Consider the following 19,971-nt stretch of genomic DNA (forward strand, 5'->3'; position numbering starts at 1 on the left):
TGGGTTACTTCCTTGGGTATAGGAAGGTGAATCTGCAAAGTCGCTAGGTGGAGCAGCCAGATAGGTAAGAGGAGAACCAGACAGTCATGTCATGGAGGTCTTGAAAGCCTTTGAGAACACAGGGAAAAGGAAACTGGATTGATACGCCAGTTGAGGTGCTTTGGGCTGCGGTATAGGAACCTGATTCAACTACCTTAAACAATAAACTCGCCTCACATAGCTTGGAGTCCAGAAGCAGCACACTGAGTAGGTTTCAGGGTGTTTTCTTCATTGGCTCCTTGATGTCATCAAGGACATAGACTTTTTCAATGCCCCTGCACTGCCATCCATGCTGTTGGCTTCATGCTATGGCTCGTTCCCTTCAAGGTCACAAGATGACATGCTTCCCTGTGCATGTTCAAGGGGAAGAGAGAAGGGACTTCCTTTCTGTCTCAGCTCATTTCTGTCTCTGTAAAGGAAGTACCTGAGCTGGGTAATTTATAAAGAAAAGAGGTTTATTTGGCTCACGGTTTTGCAGACTGCCCAAGAAGTGTGGCGCCCCCATCTGCTTCTGGTGAGGGCTTCAGGGAGCTTCCAATCAAGGCGGAAGGTGAAGGGGGAGCACGCGTGTCACATGGTGAGAGAAGGAGCAAGAACGAGGAGGTGGTGCCAGCCTCATTTAAATAACCAGCTCTCCTATGAACTAATAGAGTGAGAACTCACGTATTGTCCTAGGGAGGGCACCAAGCCATTCTTGAGGGATCTGACCCTCTGACCCATGACCAAAACGTCTCCCACCAGGCCCCACTTCCAACATTGGAAATCAAATTTCAACATGAGATTTGGAGGGGCCAAACATCCCAACTATATCATTTTCTTTTAAAAGTGATGGAGCAGAAAAGTTTTCCAGAAGCTTCCAGCAACTCTCCTTAAGTCTCATTGGCCAGAATTGGGTCACGTGCCCATTTCTGAACCCGTGGGAGATGGTATTACTCTTACACCAGTCAAGACCCTCCCTTGAGCTGGTGTCCAGTCCCCCAGATTGCATGACTGCTAATCAAGGAAGAGAGGGTGGAATGGATGTTGGATCACCATAACTGGGCTGGATATGGCTGATGGGCAGCCAGCATCCATTCCCACCTCCCTCTAGGATACTTTCTGTATTGCATGGTTGGAGAGTTTAAAACTACATTTCCCAGACTTTTGTAGCAAGCTACTGACAGTGAATTAAGTTTTGCCAGTTATGTGCACTTCTGTGGGATTTGAATGGCAGAAGGGGGCAGGGGCCATCTTCCTACTGCTTTGACTCTTGCTACTGTCACGATGTTTTTGGAGGCACTAAGTTTTTCTGTCATAGTGTTCCAGCGTTGTGCCACCAGCATAGCAGGAGACAGGAGACAGTTACAGAGGCAGTGGCTGGGGCCTCCTGATCCCTGTGTTCTTGAACTCAGTTCCAGTGCAGCCTCCTGATTCCCCCGCTGTGTGATTGTGGGAGAGGCGGTAGCTCTCCTGGTGACAGCGGTTCCGGGTTCTGGGGTCCAGCTGAGGGCTCATTCCTTCAGCCTTTCCACAAATTTTGTGAGTAGCCAATTCCCCATATTAAATACTTTGTCCTTTAAAGGAATTTAATACATGTTTATAAAATCCTAGAGTAGTTTCTATTCCTGGCACCTAAAACAAACATAAGGGATCCCAGCCAATCAGGAGCAGTGTGTAGCCAGAGGACTGCTGGGTGGTTAAGGAATGCAACAGGTGTCTGGGCCCCTCAAAACCCTATTGGAGACTTTGTAGGGCAGTTCCCACAACTGCTGGCATTGTTGGAAACATCTAGCACATTGCTCAGGGTGCAGCCACCTGTCCAGAGGTGAGTGAAGGCAAAGATGGACAGGCAGTAGGGAGAACATCTAAAAATTGTGTAAGCACTGCTCACAAAAGGAGGACATCCACCACGAGGGCCCAGGGAGGTAGCTTCCAGCCTGTCACCACCTCCCTCCCCAGTACCTGGTGAGTCTGTGTTGGGTGTTGAGGGGAAGTGGCAGGGGTTGGTGGTCCCCAGAGAAGTTTTTAGTAAGGCAAGGACAAATTTGTATTTCGAAAGATCACCTAGGCAGCTGACAAGGAGGAAGGATTGGTTCTCCAGCATCTTCCTGAACACTGTCAGTGACTGGGAGCTCACAGGCTGTACGGGCAGCTCATCATCTTTGGACAACTTTGCCTGCGGAGCCAAAGGCAACCTTTATGCATGCTTGCACTTGCTGCGTGCGTGACCGTATCTGACCAGGGCAGAGGGGTAGGGGATGAAGTGGGGAAGAATACAGGGATTGTAAACTGGCTGTCAACAGACAAATCTGGACCACAGTTGTAATTGTTTGGCAGGTGTAGTTAATTTGAATTGAAAGAAATCTTTAAGGTAAGACAGGCTCTTTCCAATTAATCACATGCTCCATCATTCCCTAATGTCTTAAGGCAACTCCCTTCATTTGCTTATATTATTAATCTAGTTCTTGAACCCTTATTTGAGGACTATTTAGGATTGAGGACGCCTGGGACCTTGTGGAGGCTAAGGGACCCCTGGGGCTGTGTGACACCCCCCCTTCACCCCCGTGGCAGCTATAGGATGGTCAGGCTACAGAGAAGGAAATGCAGTGGAAAAATCCCATCTCAGATGCCCTCCCCTTCTTCTCCCCCCAACCCCAGTCACAAGGTCTAGAGGCGCTGGTGAGTGGCCAAAGTCCCTTTAATATCCCTGAATTGCGTTACAAGTAATACTGTTGAAGGTGGGGAAGGAAGGGGGGCCTGGGGGTGAGTTGGGAGAAGAGGAGGGAGGAGGAGCGCCAAGCGCTCATACAAAATATGGCCAAAAGGCTTAGCATGCATGGAAAATTATTGCTGTCAGAAGTTCCTATTTACAGGGTCAACACCCTCCATAATTGCTTCTGCGACCCCTCTCCCCCCCCTACCATCCCTGCAGCCTCCCTTCCCGCTGGGCCTGGAGCTGGGCCTAGGCCCGCCCACCCCTCTGAAGCCCTAGAGAAGTGCCCCTGCCCCAGGGGCCCCTCCAGTCTCCACCCTCTTCTGTGGCTACGGTGAGGAAGAGGAGGAGGGTCCGAGAGTCCGGGACTCCGGCCCACAAGCTGGGCGCAGAGCGATGGGGCAGAGGCGTGTGCTTAAAGCAGAGGGGGCCAGGGCCCTTGCGCGTGGAGGTGTGTGCTTCGGTCCTCGCCCGGGCATGCAAAAGCGCGGCGGAGGAGGTAGTGGCGGCCAATGGGCAGGTGGCTGGCAGCCCCGGCCCCTCTGCCCGGGAGAGTTGCATAGACGTGGCCGGGAGGGAGCGCTCCTCCCGGGGAGCGAGCAGGAGGCCCCAGCGGGTCCGGGGCTCAGTCGGTCCCTGGAACCTGGGGTCTCTCGAGAAGAGGAATAAATAGGAAACAAATCGAGGAGGCTCTTCTCTCCGGGCTCCATGGAGTTAGAGTGGAAGGCTCAGGAGGGCGGGGACCTGCCCCATGACCGGATCTCCTGATGCTTCCTTACGCCCCCACCCTCCAAGTTGAGGGTCAGCAGGCTGCCCCTCCCATTCTCGAGTCCCCTTTCTTAACCAGTTCAGGCTCTGATGAGGGTGGGGCTTCTCCCGAGACAGCTGTGTGTGTGTGGTGGGGGCAGCCTGCCATGGCCTTTGCTGTCCCTCTCCTTGCCTGGCTCCCTGACCTCCCAGTCCAGCTGGGGAAGCCAAACTGTCCCTGGGTGAGGCCAAGAGATTAAATAGAATAATAAATAGATAAATAAATAAATACACAAATAAATAACTGGAGGGCCCAGCCGGACAAGGGGAAGGGCATTGGCGAGGTGCTCCAGACCTTCCCCCAACAAGTAAAGAGGGGTACCTGTAGTCCTGGGGGTGGGGGAAAGTGCTCAGAGATTCTGGGAGGAGAGTGGCTGGGAGGAGGAGACAGGAAGCCCAGGGGAAGGCTGTCCTGGGGTAGGAGAGGGGTTACATTAGGGGGCAAGGTCCTAAACTCCCCCTCAAGTTTGCTCCAGGTTAGGTAAACTCAGAGTGGTGAGACCTACTAGAGGATGAGGGGATCTGGAGAGAGAAGGGGCTGGGAGTGGGTGATGAGGCCCCCAAAGACTGAAGAGAGTGAAAAATGTGTGGGTGGGGGGGGGGTGGTGGTGGTGGGGGTGTATGTCCCAGGCATGCAGGGGATCTAGGACAGACCAGAGACTCCAAGAAAGGGGAAGATTAGATCCCCAGACGGACACACATAGGGAGACTCAGCAGAGGCCAGAGGGATGGTCTGGGGTTGGATTGTGGTCTGAGGGCTACAGGGCCTGCATCCAGATTTGCATAGGGAAACTGAGGCAGGCATGGGAGTCAAGGGTAGTTTTGGGGTTTAGATTGGGGGGCTCCAACAGGGGAATGGTCAGAGAGACTCAGCTGAGAAGCGAGAGAAAAGGTCTGAAAGTTAGGAGAGCGGCGCAGGGTTTGGGCAGGGGAAATTTCTGGCTCTGGGGCCCGGGAGAGGTGCGGACCTGGTGCCTGAGTTGGGAGCCCTGAAGGCGCGGACAGGGGGTCAAGGTCCGAGTGGGGGCCGGAAAAGATGATGTGGGTCGGCGCGCTGGGGGAGAGCGCCCGAAGTGAATTGTGGGTTTCGGGGCTGGAGAGAAAAGTTCCGGGGTGGGATGGGGGGTCTCCTCGAGGAGGGTGGGCAGGGAAACGCAGCTGGGGATTGGAGAGGGCGCTGCGGGCGCAGGTCGGGGGCCCGGGGCGCGTGGAGAGCGAGTTCCGGGCGGGAGGCTCAGCTGGCCGGGCCGGCGGGAGGCGGCGGGGGCGGCTCGGCGCCCTTGACGCAGGCGGCCTCGCAGTGCTTGTGGAGGTAGGACTTGAGCGCGAAGCTCTTGTCGCACTGGCGGCAGCGGTAGTGCTTGAAGGCCGAGTGCGTCTGCATGTGCGCGCGTAGGTTGGAGCGGTCGGCGAAGGCCTTGCCGCAGTGCGCGCAGCCGAAGGGCTTCTCGCCCGTGTGCGAGCGCATGTGGCCCTGCAGCAGCCAGGGCCGCGAGAAGGCCTTGCCGCACACGCCGCACTTGTGGCGCAGGTTGTGCGTGAGCACGTGCATGGCGAGCGCGGGCATGGACACGTACGCCTTGCCGCACGTCGGGCACTTGCGGGCCAGCTGGCTGTCCAGGCTGCGGTGCGTCTGCTTGTGGCGGCTCAGGTTCGACGACGTGGCGTACGTCTTGCCGCACTCGGCGCACGCGTGCCGGTGCCCGCCGCCCGCCGGCGCCCCCGCGCGCCCCGCGCGCCCCCCGGCGCTGCCGGCGTCCCCCGCGCCCGCCCCGTCCCCGCTGCCCGCGCCCCGTCGCCGTCGCGAGCGCCCGTCCGAGATGAAGAAGGCGTCCATGGAGTAGCTGTCGGTGACGGCCGCCTCCCCGCGGAAGTAGCGCGCCGACAGGCTGGACTGCGGGCTCTCGGGGTCGCTGTACTCCTCCGGCGCCGCCGGCGGGTACGCGGGCTCGGCCGGGGCCAGCTCCAGGCCCGGCTTCTGGTCCGCATCGTAGCTGCTCGGGGGCAGGCAGTGCGGGGCGTAGCCTGGAGGGGTGAGAAGTGGGGTAAGTTGAGGGCGAGGCGGGTAGGAGGGCTTCCCTCTCTGGGCAAGTCACCCCCTGCGCCGTCCAGCTAGGAGGCCTCCTTGTGGCAGGTCTTGGAACATGATGGCTGCTCGTAAGACAATGATCGCTGACATGGACCTCAGCTCCTCAGGCCTGGGTTCAAATCCTTCTTCCACGGGCCGGGTACAAATCACCGCCACCCCACCCTGTGGAGCACGGGGCTGGCACGGTTCTACTGACTTTGCGTCCACTGTCTTAAGTATTCACAACCATGCAGTGAAGGTCTTAGACCCACTTTGCAGGTAGAGAAACTGAGTCACGGAGAGATACAGCAGTCAGTCTAAGCTTACAGCTAGTAAATGGAAGAGCCAAGATTCAGACCTTGGCAGTGTGACGACACAGTCCATGCTCTTTATTCCAACAACACTCTGCCATTCCAGTCTGACAACTTCTCTGAATCTCGGCTTTCTTGTCTAGGAAATGGAGCTTGTGATTGGACACCTCCTTCCAGGAGGGTCGTTGGAAGGACTGAGTAAAGTGATGATAATAAACGTGTATTAAGCTCTTACTGTATGCCAGACTCTGCCCCAGCGCTTTACACGTGTTAACGCATTTAATGGGCACAGACCCAAGAAGTAGGTACTATTATAATCCCCATTTTACGCGTAAGGAAATTGAGAAAGAGAGGGAGCACACAGTAATTGCTGTATAAATGTTAGCAATTACAATTATGCTTTTTACTTGCGTGAAGATTATTTGTCTGCCACCCCCACTACACTATGAGCTCCCCAGGGCTGGATCTGTGTGCCCAGCACGTGTCTGGCTCAAAGGAGGTGTGCGATGCATAGATGTGGCATAAACGAACACCCGCCCAATCCAGTTAGACCCACCTCCCAGGGTTGCTGGAGGACTTAAAAGTGGTGGTGTGTGTGGCATGTTATAGGTGCTTCAGAAAGGGAACTGCCTTGTACTTGCTCCCAAGCCTGCTTTGCTCTGAGCTCCTCTAGAAGTCTTCCTGAGGCTGCAGTGAGAATTCACCTCCCCCTCCTCCTCCCACTTTGCTGGAGTTGGACCAGAAATCCTGTCTGCCCAGGGTTTGAGTGATTGGTGGGTGGATAGGCAGGGGCTCTCCCAGGGGATTCCATAGGGGCTTCTCATGGGCAGGGTCCACCCTGATTTGCCTCTGCCTCCCATGGCCGAGGCTGGCCCTAGCACCTTCCCTGTGGATCCTGGGGGCTGGGCTCCCCAGAGAGTTTCTGGCAGACATAGAACAAACTTATCATCCTGGCACTTAATTACCAAATGTTTCCATTGTCTTTTGATTCTGGGGAACAATGGAGGTTAGGCCCCTATCTGAGGTTTCGCAGCTGGGGAGTGACAAATCTCAGGATGTGACTCTCTCCTCTGACCTCCCCCCACCCCCCAGATCTGTAACCACCCTTCTTCCCTGCACCCTCCCTCACTGAAACGAGCAGGTGGAGGAGGGCTTTATAAGCTGGAAACAGGATCCCAAGACGTTCAGACTTATGGCTGGTACCCTGGTCAGCTTTCATTCTCAAACAGCCTGGCTGCTGTAGCCTCCAGACCTTCGCCTCCCATCTGGCATTTGGGATGGTCACAGGGTCAGGTCTGTGCAGACTGTCCCCTGACCCTGAATGCAAAGGAAGATGTGCTCTTTTTTCCTCTGTCCCTTTAGCAACTAGCACAGGGCCCTCTGCGCACTGAAGTGATTGAGGATCGTGGGGAAGGATGACTCAGTAGGGAAGGGCTCTGTGGTCAGATGCAAGGGGGGGCCAGTGGTGGTGGCAGTTTTTTAATCTAGGGGGAGGCAGTCCCTAGCCTCTCAGCACCCCCTTCCTCCCCTCCCATCTGCTTTTGGTCTGGAGGTTCCCCTACCTCCCACCCCAGGAAACAGGCCTAGTACTCTCGGGTTCTAGAACGTTCAGGGAATATTGTTTCAGACTGAGTTAAATACCAGCTGGGCACTCCCAGACCCTCTCCTTCTGTATTTCATTGCATTGTAATTACTGATGATAACACTAGCTAATATTTATTGAGCACTTACTGCGTGCCAGGCTCTGTGCTAAGTGCTTCACTCCCGTCATCTTACTGAGTCACCACAAAAATACTCTCATTACAAAGGAAACTTAGGTACAGACAGGCGATGGTACTTGCTCAAAGGGGGAAGCAAGGATCAGAAACCACTGCGCTGCCCCCTCGTTTCCCACACTGGGGGGTCCTTGAGGAAGGGGTTGTGGCTGGGTTCTTTGCCTCCAGCCCCAGGGCCCTAGCACTCAGTAAGTATTTGTGGAACGAGCGATAGAGATGTGCCAGGCCAGCATCACCCCCCAGCCCAGCAGGGTCTGCTGTAGACAGTCCTGCCCACCCGGTCTCAGGACAGGTCTGTGTCTCACGGTGCCTGGGCCATGGAGTGGGGAGGGCGATTGGTTCCCCGACACAGATTCTAGCTGGGTGACCTTGGGCAAGCCGTGCACCTTTCTGAGCCTTGGGTCATTTTTCTGGGAATGGGGATTGTATGGGATTTATTTGGAGGGGGTGACTGATCATTTGACTAATGTCTCGTATGTTCTGTTATTTAAGAAGGATGACATATTGGTTAAGAACACAACTTGGGTGCCAGACTGCCCATACTGCGTTCTGGCTTTACCATTCCCAGCTGTGTGATATTGGACAAACTACTTGACCTTTGTTTGCCACTACAGTTTCAGTAAGGAGCCCAGTAGTGAACAAACAATGTGTAAACAAGTAATAACCCAGACTCCTAGAGCACTGTGTCAGACACTGTTATAGGGCTTTGCACACATGAGTGCATACAAACCCTCATGACTCTAAGGTAGGTACCATTTTACAGACGAGGAAACCAAGGCACGAGGAAGTTAAATAACATGCCTAGGGTCATGCAGCTAGTAAGTTAGAGCCAGGATTCCGGCCCGGTGCCTGGCACTTGGTAAATCCACAGTACGTGTTGGCTGTTATTGTGAATAACAGTAACAGTCTCCCCAGATGAGTTTCTGTGCCGCAGCTTCCTTGGCGCCCACCCCAACACATCTTGCTGCTCCTCTCTGGGCCTCTGGTTCCTCACCCAGGATGTGTAATTTCTACCTGATGTGATGAGAAAGTTTCTGGTGCATAGTAGGAGCTCAAGGAACCAGGCAGTTCTCAACTGGGTGCTCTTTGCTTGGCGCCCTCTGCTGGCGGCCTTCAGCACTGTACCACCTTATTCCTGTTAAGGTCTCTTTATACAGAAACAGGGTTGCCTCAAACAAAGGCTGCTTATTTGCCGAGGGACCGATGTGGAATTATCTTCAGGACAGGAATTGTGGGCCCGGACCAGGTCCCCATTCTGTGGAGTTTGGCATGGGTTGGGAGCATCATATGAGTTTATGTGGTCGTGTAAGGCACAGGTGGTTCTAACTTGCTTTGTGACCGTGGCCAGATTGCTTAACCTCTCTGGGCTGGGTCTGTACACGAAGAAGGTTGACTGGGGTGCTCTGAAGACCCCTTGTGCATCATGGCTAAATCAGTCCCTCCATGATGCTCTTTGTGGATGAAGGGGGTGTCCCTCCTCCAACTTCACCCCATTCTCACTGATCCACAGACCTCTCCATATGTGGCCTTGGGCAAGTTACTTACTTAACCTCTTTTTGCCACATCTATATATAAGGGAGTTCCAAGGATTGAATAAATTAATGCATGTACAGTTCTGAGTACAATACCTGGCACATAATAGCTGGTCTCTCAAACTGTTATTATTATTGTTATTATTGTTATTCTTGCATTTCCTAGCGATAGCTTTCTAATCTGCCAGAGGGTAGAAGAAGATACACATTGGTGTCTCAGGCTGCTGTGTGACTTTGGGCAAACCATCTCACCTCTTTGGGCCTCAGCCCTGGAGAATCCTTTAGGATACTATAAGCCATGCTCAAATCTTACAGATGGAACCCAGACAGGTTTTGGGTGTCTCCCTCTGCCCGTGGTGACTCTAGAAGGCTGAGTTGCCTGCTCTCCAGGGTGACACAGCTGTTTGGGTCCCGATAGAGATAGGGAGGAGCTGAGATCCAGAGAGAAGAGACCTGGCTCTTACCTGGCCCTTGTACTCAGACCCTAGCTGTGTGACCTTGGACAAGTCACACAGCCTCTCTGGGCTTGAATCCTCCCTTTGAGGGGTGGGGACCAGAGCCACCCCTGCCATGTATGGATATAAGTTGGGCCCAGGAGCACTTTGGATATATGCACATGTCACCTGAGAATGACTTTGGTTTTTCCTGTCCAAGAGTCTTGATATTTTAGACTTAAAGTCCAGAATCCATTAAAAAAAATTCTGTACCCAAAGGAGTGGTGGGAAGGGACATTCATGAGAATTGAGGTGTGGGCCCGCTGTAGATACTGCCTCATCCAACTGCCTGATCCCCTGGGGCGGCGGGGGCTCTGTAACAAGTGCTACTACTGTTACTACTAGAGTTTCCAACTAACACTACCCCTCCCTGGGAGCCAGCTACCGCACTGTGCCTCACACCCGGAGAGGGGAAAGGATTTGCCCAAGGTCACCGGAAGGGGAGTCAGGTTTGAAACCCTCCAAAGCCAGTGTTTTTTCCAGAACACCAGGGAGGGCATGGAGACCAGTTGGGGGAGAGAAGATTTTCAACTGGCTGGGGAAGGGGTGGTAGGTTTCCTCAAATAACATCTTGCATCTGGCTTGTGTCATATGGGAGTGTTTGGGGTATGAAGCAACTGTTGTAGAGAATGCGCCAGCCCCTTGTGCATATTTGTAAATAGTACTTAATAACAGTAGTGACTAACACTTATTGAGCACTTAGTGTGCGCAGGGCACTGCTAAGTGCTTTATGCACATTAGCTCACGTTCAAGTTCACTTCCTCCCATGCCCTTGTACTGCAGAAGCTGAAGCCCAAAGAGGGGCCTTGACCCACCTCAGGTCACCACACAGGTTCTCCTCAGGGCTGGGCTGGCCTCCTTTCTTTATTTAATAGAGCCAGTCCGGGTCTCCTTGCCCCGTCTCTGCTGACTCTCAGGGTGCCAAACTTTCTCCAGGGCGCTTCTAGTCCCAAACCCACCTCCCTGTCCTGAGATGGGCAGGAAAGGAGAGGGCCCTGGTGGTGGGCCAGCTTCCCAGGCGGCCCACTTTCCCGAGGAGGGCCGGGCCTGCGGGCGGTGGGGCTGGAGGGCTGCTGCTCGGGTATATTTAGAGCTGCCTCTTGCTGTGCCAGGGCCTCGGGCCTGGAGAATCAGCTCCAGCCAGCTGAGCAGAAAGCCAGGTCTGTCAGCAGCAAAGCGGGATAAAAATAGTTTCTCCTGTCTGCTCACAGAGCTGGGCAAAGGGGCTGGGTACCTCCCCCTCCCCTTATTATAGCATCTTTGTTAGCGGTTCCCTGGGCACTGGACCAGAAATGACACCCACCTCCTCCAAACGCCTGGCAGCTGGTACATCTGCCCATGGGGGAGGAGGTCCCTGAGTCCAAATGAGCAGGGCACAGAGTGGAGTCTGGCCCAGCATGACCAGGGCTGAAGGGCATGGGGCTGATAACCACTGACCCGGCCTCAGGGAGTTTCTAGAGAATTCCAGGGTCCTTCTCCGCCACCCCCACCTCTTAGAATTCCCCCGATTCTGGTCTTTCCTGACTGTGACCCAATTCCTGTGGCCCACAGGGAGGTCCAGGGCTCTGCAGGAATCAATAGGAAAGATTTTTCAAGGGGCTGTGGAGATGGCAGTGAGTGGCTCAGGGTCTTGAATTGCCCAGCCCTGGTTGGCGGAACAGCTTCCTGCTCCCTCAAGGGGGATCTCTGGAGGCAGGATGTGTCACACAATGCCCCCCTCGTCCCTCCAGTTCTGCTTTCTGCTCTACCTTCTCTCTGCCCGAGAAGGTGCAATCGGAGGGCCCGTTTCAAAGCCGTCACTACCCGTAGGTTGGCGGGGGACACTTCACTCTAGTGGTGTCCACAGCTGGGAAGGAGACTGAGGGGTCTGGTGGCCTCACCTCTTTTGGCAGAGGGCCTCCAGGCTGTGGGGGTCCCTGGAACCTGTGGGGGTAGCACCCAGCAGGGAGGTGTGACAGGGCCCCCCATTTATGCTCCTGTGACTTTGGGCAAGTCACGGGCCCTCCATGACCGCCGTGTTGCCTCTGTAGGTTGCAGCTAATCATTCCCTGCCCTCTCTGCCCTTTGCCCACTGTGTGAGTGCTGCCTGAGAGCCTTTGGGGTGTGTAGATTGCTACCCTGACATAAGGGACTTGGTGTACTCTCCTTCCCTCCCTCAGCAATCACAGACTGATCCTGTCCAACGCATGGAAGCTCGGCCGGGGCCCCACATGTCCTCCTGGTGACCGCAGACTTTAGGGGCAATCGTGGGCCCCCAGATTCCGTATCTCACATGGGCCCTGTCATTCCACTCCCACTGAGCCCTGCTAATTCCTAGGAAAATTGGATTTCTGGATCACCAAGGTCAGAGCTGAAAGAGATTGTGTTCAACTATTTGATCTCATGAGAGGGAAACTGAGGCTAGGGGAAGGGGGAGAGACTAAGCCAAGGCCACACAGAAAGCTAATAGTGGGTCTAAGACTCGAACGCAGCCAGCCTTGAGAATGAATCTGGACATGACCTTGGACTGGAAACTGGACCTGGATCTCATTCCTGGACCCAGAACGTTTACCTGGACCTGTTCCTAGACATTGAAACTTGAACTTGTATGTGGATTTGTCCTGGAAATCGGACCTGGACCTATAACCTCAGACATTGACCTTGGGCCTGGTCCTAGACCTGAGGTTTGACATAGATATAGGAACTGGACCTCAGATCTGTACCTGGATGCTGGACTGGATGTGGGCCTGGACCTAGACTTTGAACCTGGACCTCTGACATATCTTTAACCTGGACCTTGGACTTGGACTAAGACCAAGACGCCAGGGGAAGAGGTGGTTATAGTAGACTCAGAAGGGCCTGCTGTGTGTCCTTGAGCACTTCCCTAGCCTTCTCTGGGCTCCCTCTTCCAAGGGATTGGGGAAGCCCTTTTGCATCCCTGCTCCCCAGATGGACTTTCTGAGGTGTGGGGTGGATGTGTGGCAGCTGGGGACATTCGGCTGGGCTCCCAGGCCTGGCCTGGGGCGACTACCCGGCGCCATCAGAGGGAGTGAGAGGAAGTGGGCACTGGTATAATGTGGTCAACTAGATAAGCCCATGGGTAGAAGTAGGAGAGCTTCCTCAGCCTGCTGGGTGAGGCTTAATGTAGCTGCAGAGGGCAGACAACTGCGTTATTGGATTGGCATTGATCCCTCCTCTGCCTGGGTCGGATGCACTCTGGGAGGGGATGGGGGTGGGACAGCGGCTGGGGGCGAGGAAGGGGGGCCTGGCTCCCAGCTGGAGCTCAGAGTTACAGTGTGAGGGGAGGTGGCCTCTCCAGAAGACATCCTTGGCAGGGGCCCACGGAGACCACTGCCATGCAGATGGATGAGCCGCCTGGGGTGGCTGAGAGTCCAGCGTCCCTCAGGATGGGGCCCAGGTCTGTGAGGGGTGGGCTTGGTGGAGCTGGAGGGTGAGGTCCCGAGAGGGTTAGGAGGATGAGAGTCGGCAGCACCTCACGGAAAGGCTGAGTCTGTGCTCAGGATCACCTCGCCAGGGAGAAGGGAGGGATACCAGTGGAGGAGCAAGAGAGGCAGAGGCGAGAAAGGAAGCATTTTATTGGAGGGGACAATGCAATTAGATCTTATTTCCCCTCGTCGGGGGTGGGGAGGCTCTGCAGAGAGACTTAGAGCTTTCTCCACTTGGGGAGCTTCCCTTCTCTATGTAGGGGTTCTGTGGGTTTGAGGGAGCCTGGAGCACAGACACACCTGCTGCACCCTTTTCCCTGCCTGACGGCAGAGGCTGAAGAGGAAGGGAGCAGGGAGGCAAAGTGTGTGTGTGTGTGTGTGTGTGTGTGTACGCGTGTGTGTAGGAATCCTCCAGCATTTCCAGAGCTAGGGGTAAACCTCTTTCATTTGGGGTCCTGCATCCTTATCAGTCAGGAGCCTGTAGTTCCTCTAAGCTCCATATTTACAAGCTCTCCCCACTCCTTCTTGAGCCCCCCAGGGTCCCCTCCCATCAGCTTCATCCTGACCCTGCAGCCAGAGCTGCAGGAATGGCTTGTAAGAAGATCTTTCTAATAACTGGAACTATCTCCAGCCCCGGGCCCTCCCCCTTCCTCCCTCCCTCCCTGGCTCCCTCCCTTCCTTCTCCTCCCTCCCTCTCCTCATCTTCCCCCCTCCTCTCTTTCTCCTTGTTTACCCAGCACACTTACACACGCTGGGAGAGAAAAACGTCGGCTCAGCAATTTTTCACACTTCCCTCAAATGCTCAGCAAGGTTATTTCCGGCAGAGCGGAGACAACGGGCCACCAGGAGCTGGCAGGCTCTCTGAGGACCCCCAGTCCCCTCCACCCACCCACGGAATGAGGGATCCCTCACTGCCCAGTGTGGCCACACCCCAGGGAGGGGAGAGACTCCTGAAAACGACACGGCAGACCGTGTATTTCCTAGTCATACCCAGGCTTGAAGGGTTACCCCCCTCCACCATCTCTGGCACTGACCATCCACTGCAGACACTGCCAAGGTGGCCAGGCCAGGGTGCCTGTCCTCACCATGGGGCAGCCTGCAGAGACTGAAGCCAAGAAAATTGCCTAATCCCAGAAACTCCACCACCCTCAGCCAGGTGGCGTATGCTCAATGGAGCCCTAAGGAAACCCTGACAATGGCCTCCCCGCATTCTGTTAGACCCTCAGCCAATACCTCCCACCCCATAATTGACCTTCACAGAAGCTGAGCTTGTCAAAGTTGGAAGGATGCTTAGTTCATGCCATCTAAACTCTTTCACTGCTGGGAAGGCTGAGGACCAGAGAAGGGAAAGCGCTTGCCCAAGGTCACACAGCAAATCAGAGATGTTAGAGCCCAGGCTTCCCAAGTTCCACGCCAGGCGTCTGCCTATCAGGACAGCCTCAGGATCCCCTAGGGGCCAGGAAGTTGGTCTGGAGCCCCTTGGGGAAAGGGACAAAGACAGAGGTGGTTCTAGGACATTAAACCTAGTGGAATCTCTACAGAAACACCCTGCTGGTGGCTCTGCCCCCACCCTGCTTCCCACCATTCACTCAGGGGCTCCTTTCAAAGCTTTTTTGGACTGAATTCAAGGCAAGGCGTTCTCTTGCCTCTTTCCTGAGGAACAGCCTGCAGTTTTGGCTGTGCATGGGAAATTCTCTGGGCTTCTCTGGGTTTCCTCTGCTGGCCTAGGGACAGGACCAAGGGCTGGTGGGGGGGGGGGGTGTTCAACGGGTGGGAGCCCAGAGCTTTTTGTCAGTCCCCTAAGGGATCCATATCCCAGTTTTGCAGATATTTCAGTTTCTACCGGCTCCTAGCACACACTCCCTAGCCTTGGCATGGCCCCAGGTCCACCCTCTGTCCTGCCAGCCCTCAGCCCAGCCCAGCCATATCCGGAGGGCTTCTGTTCTCGACCTCAAGAGGCCCTGGGGTCAAGAAGAGAGGACGGTAGAATAAGGGACATAGGGCAGAGAAGGGGGTTCTGCTGGAGATCTGGGGAGGCCAGGGACTGAGGGGCTGTAGCTGTGTCACTGATCACTCCCTAACTTCTTTGACCTTGATGAGGTCACAGAGCCCTTTGCCCAGCACCCCCTCTCTACCTGGCGTGGCAGAGCGATGGAATGTGGGCGAAGTGCTTGGAAATCCCTGAGTTGGGAACCCCCACCCTCCCAGGCTCCTGCCTTTGCCATCTCAGCTCCCCCCCAATCTTAAGCCCTTTCTTTCCTCCTTTTCCTCTTTTTTTCTCTCTCTCTCCTCCTTTCTCTCCCTCTCCCTCTCTCCCCCTCTTCACAACACACACACACCCCCCCAAAGCTGATGCCACATGTGATGTCAGAACTCTCACTACCAAGGGACACCTCCTCTCCAGACACCTGCCCTGGTGGGGGCCCTCAGAGGAGAACATTTCTGTAATCGCCTCCATGGAGGATGGGGTCCACAGAAGCAGTCTGTACTTCTTCTCCCTACCCTCCAGAGATCACCCCCTTCTGGGCCAGAATGACCTCTCTTGTCCCCCAAACCCTTTTCCCTGCAGGAACTTGTTCTGAGAAGAGATGGAGTGTGTGTGGGGGGGGGCGGGTTGCAGGGAGCAGCAGGGTTGGCTGGGGTGGTGGTGAGAAGATGGGGATGGTGAAGGAGTGCAGCCCAGGGGAGCAGGAGCCACTTTGGGGGAGCCCCTCCCAGATATCTCCTCTTCCTTGCAGTCCCCAGGACAGGCACAGCCTTTGGCAGGCATGTGGCTGAGGGTAACAAAAGAGTTGTTGAGAGAGGGGTTCTGAGAGCACTTGTATGGCATTGCCAGCGGGAACAGGTTTGCAGGGAGGGAGGGCGCCCCCAGCTACCCCCAGGGAGCCAACCCCAACTCCCCAGGGACTGATAGTCCAGGCCCCTTTCCGTTCCCCACCGGGAGGGCACACTCAGGCAGCCAGCCTCTCTTTCTCAGCGGGGAGAGGAGACCCTCGAACTGCCTTGTGCATTGGCCCCTCAGCACTGGCCCTTCCCGAGCAGTCCTGTCTTTCTGTTTGCTCATCACCCCCTCACTCCAGCCCTGTTCTAGGGCCACAACTTTGAAAGTCCCGGCTGGCGCGTGGCTGCGGGATGGGCCGACCCTGCGACTTTCCCTTTGTACGTCCTAGCCCCTGCCCCGCCCGCCTGGCCCTCGGGAAGCCTGGGAGGCGCACACGGCCAGAGAAATTTTCTCCCGGGGTTTCCTGCCGCGCGCGCGCCCCTCCTCGTGGCCCAAGTTAGGGAAGGCCCCGGCTCCCCTCGCCTCCCCCGCTCCCGCCCCCGCGGGGTCCCACTCACCGTTGTCCCCGGGAGGCCCCCGGGCACCAGGCAGCACGTAGGCGGTCTCCAAGGGGTGGTAGGTGGGGGCCGGCACCCCGCTGCACTGGAAGCCGTCCCCTTTGATCTTCTTCACCAGGAAGGAGCGCGGCATGGTGCAACCGGCTGGGGCTCGGCGGGGGCAGTTGCGTGGGGCCCCTGTGGGGGGAGGCGCCGGCCGGGCGCGATTGGCTGTCCGCGCGGGGTTTCAGCACTGGACAGCTCCCAGCGGGCTGGCGGGCCGGCGGGCGGCTGCTCGGAGCCGGCACCGGTAGCGGCGGCCGGGCTCGGGCTCGGGCTCCCGCTCGGGCTTGGCGGCGGCGGCGCACAGACAGGCGATCGCTGGAGCTGTGCTCAGCACTCCGGCTGCCGGCTTTATATGGGACGCAGGCTGGAGGAGATCAGGTGGTCCCCTAGCAATGGAACTGTTCAGCGCTCTAATCCATCAAATGTCCCCCAGGACAATCGCTCCGCACACGTTCCCCTGAACCGGCGGCGGTGGGGGCAGGCCAGGCGCAGGGAGCAGCGGGCAGGCAGGAGGGGAGAAAGTGAGGGCGAGAAAGGCGCAGAGAGACAGAGAGACAGAGAAAGGGGAGTGGGGGGAGAGACGGGGAAGAGAGACACGGAGAAAGACGGAGAGACATACAGGGAAAGAAAGACGCACACGCTGAAAGAGGTAGAAATAGAAGCAGAGACCAAGATAAGGACAAAAAGACACAAGAGAGAAACAGACAGAGAAGAAAGACAGAGATGGAGAGAAGTAGCAACACACACACACACACACACACACACACACGGAAAAGAGAGATCCAGGCACACAAAAAGGAAGCCCCCCAGGGATGCAAAGAAAGGAAAAGAAAAGTGCAAAATAGAGGGAGAAGCTGAGGGCAGCGGAGGGAGAGCGTCCGAGCACATGGGGACCCAGCGAAGGTGTCGCGAAGGAAAGAGGTGCGCTCGCCGGCGCAGCCCTCCCGCCTCCAGTCCTCTCCCGCCCCCCCTCGTCCCGAAGTGGCCGGTGTGGACACTCAGCTTTAACTAGAGGAAGTCTCCCCCCACCCCTCACTGCTTGGGCTTGCGCTGGAGCCCCCTGTTGGGTTTGGGGTTCAACTTTCTTCTCCCAGAACTGGTGGGGGAATGAGTCCCCCACGCCGACGCCTGGCCTCGCTCAGCCGGTCCTGTTCCGGTGCCTAGCTCAGGCCGGCGCTGCAAGAGGAAGTGAAAATCGTCCAGTAATTAATTTTCCTGCTGCCGGGGGGTGGTGGTTTTGACACATCCGAGGCTGTGTCTTTCCCTGAAGCGGGGAGCAGACAATAGAGACACGTGGACCGGGAAGGGAGAGGGGGGAAGGGAGGGGGAGCGGGGCTCCTGCTGGAACTCTTTGCAGGTCAGCTCCTTTGTCTCTGGAAGGATCTGAGCAGACCCCCTCCAATTGCACCCAAACCTGGGGGAGCCCCCATATCTTGGCAGGACCAAAGAGCAGGAGAACTCAGCCTTGCTGGGCGAAGCTCCATGGTGGGGGGCCGGCCTCAGCAAGTGTGGGGTGGCCAGTGCACAAGAGTTCCCGAATGCCACTCTAGGAATGCCAGGCTCTCACTGATCAATGGCATTTCATTTATGGGCTGCAAGGCTGGTGGAGTGAGGATATCCCTTTGGGACTGGGTCATCCAATACCAATTGGGAGGTTAAGACCTAAGGAGGGCATGGAGGTGCCTGAGTTCACACAGTGAGTCAGCAGCAATTGCCAGAGAGCTCAGTGGCCGCTGGGTACCACCGAGTCAGCCTACCATGCTCCCTGAGTTGTGGCTTAGAAGCCTCAGGATGAAATTTGGGCCCTTGATCTTGCCAAGGCCCTGCCTTATCTGGAGGTCCCTGACCATCTTTCCAGTAGTGTTGCCTCATATTTTGTCCCCAGGACTTTTTTAACCTCAGTCACTGAGAGTTGAGGTGACCACACCCCTGCCTCAGGGCACACCCTGTATCTCTATTCCAGCCACAGGAGCGGACTTCTAGCTCTTCAGTCTTTGTGTTCTCTTGGTCTGCCACCATTTCTGCTGCCCAGAATGTCCTTGCCTCCATTTCATCCTAGCAAACCCCTACTTGTCCTGAAGACGTAGCTGAGGCATCACTTCCTCCAGGAAGTGTCCCTGACTGCCGTCACTATGGACGGGACCAGCCCACCCATTAGTCCCTGAGCTTCATGAGGACAAGGACTGTGTTTCATATATAGCTCAGCCCTCTCTTAACAGTGTGCACTGGGGTCTTCCAGCTCCCCTACTTACTAGCCATGGGATCTTGGGCAAGTTACTCAACCTGTGTGTGCCTCAGTTTCCCCAGCTATAAAATGGGAATAATAATTATGGCTACCTCGGGGTTGTTGGGAGCATTACAAGAGTTGCTACATAGAAAGGGCTTGGAATGGTGACTGGCATATAGTAGGTACTCAGTGCATGAGGGTTCTATGTATACAGTTGTGCCTGTAGCATCCAGCACTCATTTATCATGTTTGTGGCATTCTGGGGAATAAGTAGTGAACTAGACATCCCTTGTCTCTGCTCTCTTGGAGCTGATGTTCAAGGGAAAGTGGATGGACATAAACAAGGAAACCCTTAAATCAATAATATCCTTTCAAATATTTGTCCAGGGCTGCGAGGAATACAAAACAGGGTGAGATGATGGAGAATGATAATGCCTTAAAACAGGGTGGCCAGCAAGGGTCTCCTGGGAGGGATGACATTCAAGCTGAGACTTGAGCCAGCCGTGGGAGGATCCAAGGAAAGAGTGCTCCAAGCAGGGGCTTCACAAGTTCAAAGGCGCCAAGGCAGGAATGAAATTGGGCCAGTTGAGGAACAGCAAGAAGTGGAAGAAGATGAGTTCAAGAAGTTGGCATGGCCCGAACCTAGAGGGATCTCAGTAAATCCTGAATAAATGAATGAATGAATATGATGGTGAGATTCAGCCTGTATCTATAGACTATAACTTTAATTAGGTAGACTTACTGGTTGGAGAACAACTTTTTGCTGCTTGCACAGAGGAATTGGTTTATTTGTTCAGTCATTGGGGGTTATTCATGGTGGAGCCCTATTTTTGAGTTTGTGCTGGGTACTGGGATCTCTGTCCTCTGGGGATACCTAGTCCGGTGGGGGTAGATAAGGCAAGTGGATACCAGTGAGCTCATCTCTTCCTACCTGATGGTCCTACCACTTCAACCTCCTGCATAAGAGTGGCAAAACTGAGCCAAAGTGCTAAACAGGGAACTTAGGTTCCCAGCAACTTAGGGACAGAGCTGGGACTGGACTCTCTCATTAGGTCTTCTCATTGAAGGGGTGATCCATCCCTTAACTGATCAGAAGAGTCCTCACAGAAGTGACATATTAAGGTCCTGCAACTCATTAGTGTCAGGATGAGGATAAGATCTCAGCTCTCTGACCTCAAAGTGGCAGGGGCACCTTTAGCAGATAAGAAGAAACCTTC

General features: G+C 55.4%; 1 protein-coding gene across 1 annotated transcript; it reads right to left on the minus strand.

The window, feature by feature from the left end:
- Positions 1–2,698: 2,698 nt before the first annotated feature.
- On the minus strand, positions 2,699–16,851 carry SCRT2 (scratch family transcriptional repressor 2). Its single transcript, XM_069496327.1, has 2 exons — positions 16,483–16,851; positions 2,699–5,563 (listed from the first exon to the last, which is right to left on the minus strand). The coding sequence occupies exons 1-2, from the start codon at positions 16,613–16,615 to the stop codon at positions 4,773–4,775; spliced, it is 924 nt and encodes a 307-aa protein (XP_069352428.1). The 5' UTR covers positions 16,616–16,851; the 3' UTR covers positions 2,699–4,772.
- Between the last annotated feature and the right edge of the window lie 3,120 nt (positions 16,852–19,971).

This window comes from Eulemur rufifrons, chromosome 20, assembly GCF_041146395.1.
Source record: "Eulemur rufifrons isolate Redbay chromosome 20, OSU_ERuf_1, whole genome shotgun sequence".
NCBI classification, from domain to species: domain Eukaryota; kingdom Metazoa; phylum Chordata; class Mammalia; order Primates; family Lemuridae; genus Eulemur; species Eulemur rufifrons.

Bases quoted from the DNA above. Each gene is read 5' to 3' on its own strand.
- SCRT2 (XM_069496327.1), bottom strand. From the start codon at position 16,615: ATGCCGCGCTCCTTCCTGGTGAAGAAGATCAAAGGGGACGGCTTCCAG. The intron at 5,564-16,482 runs GTGAGTGGGACC...TCACCCCTCCAG, and splicing joins GGGGCCTCCCGGGGACAACG to GCTACGCCCCGCACTGCCTG.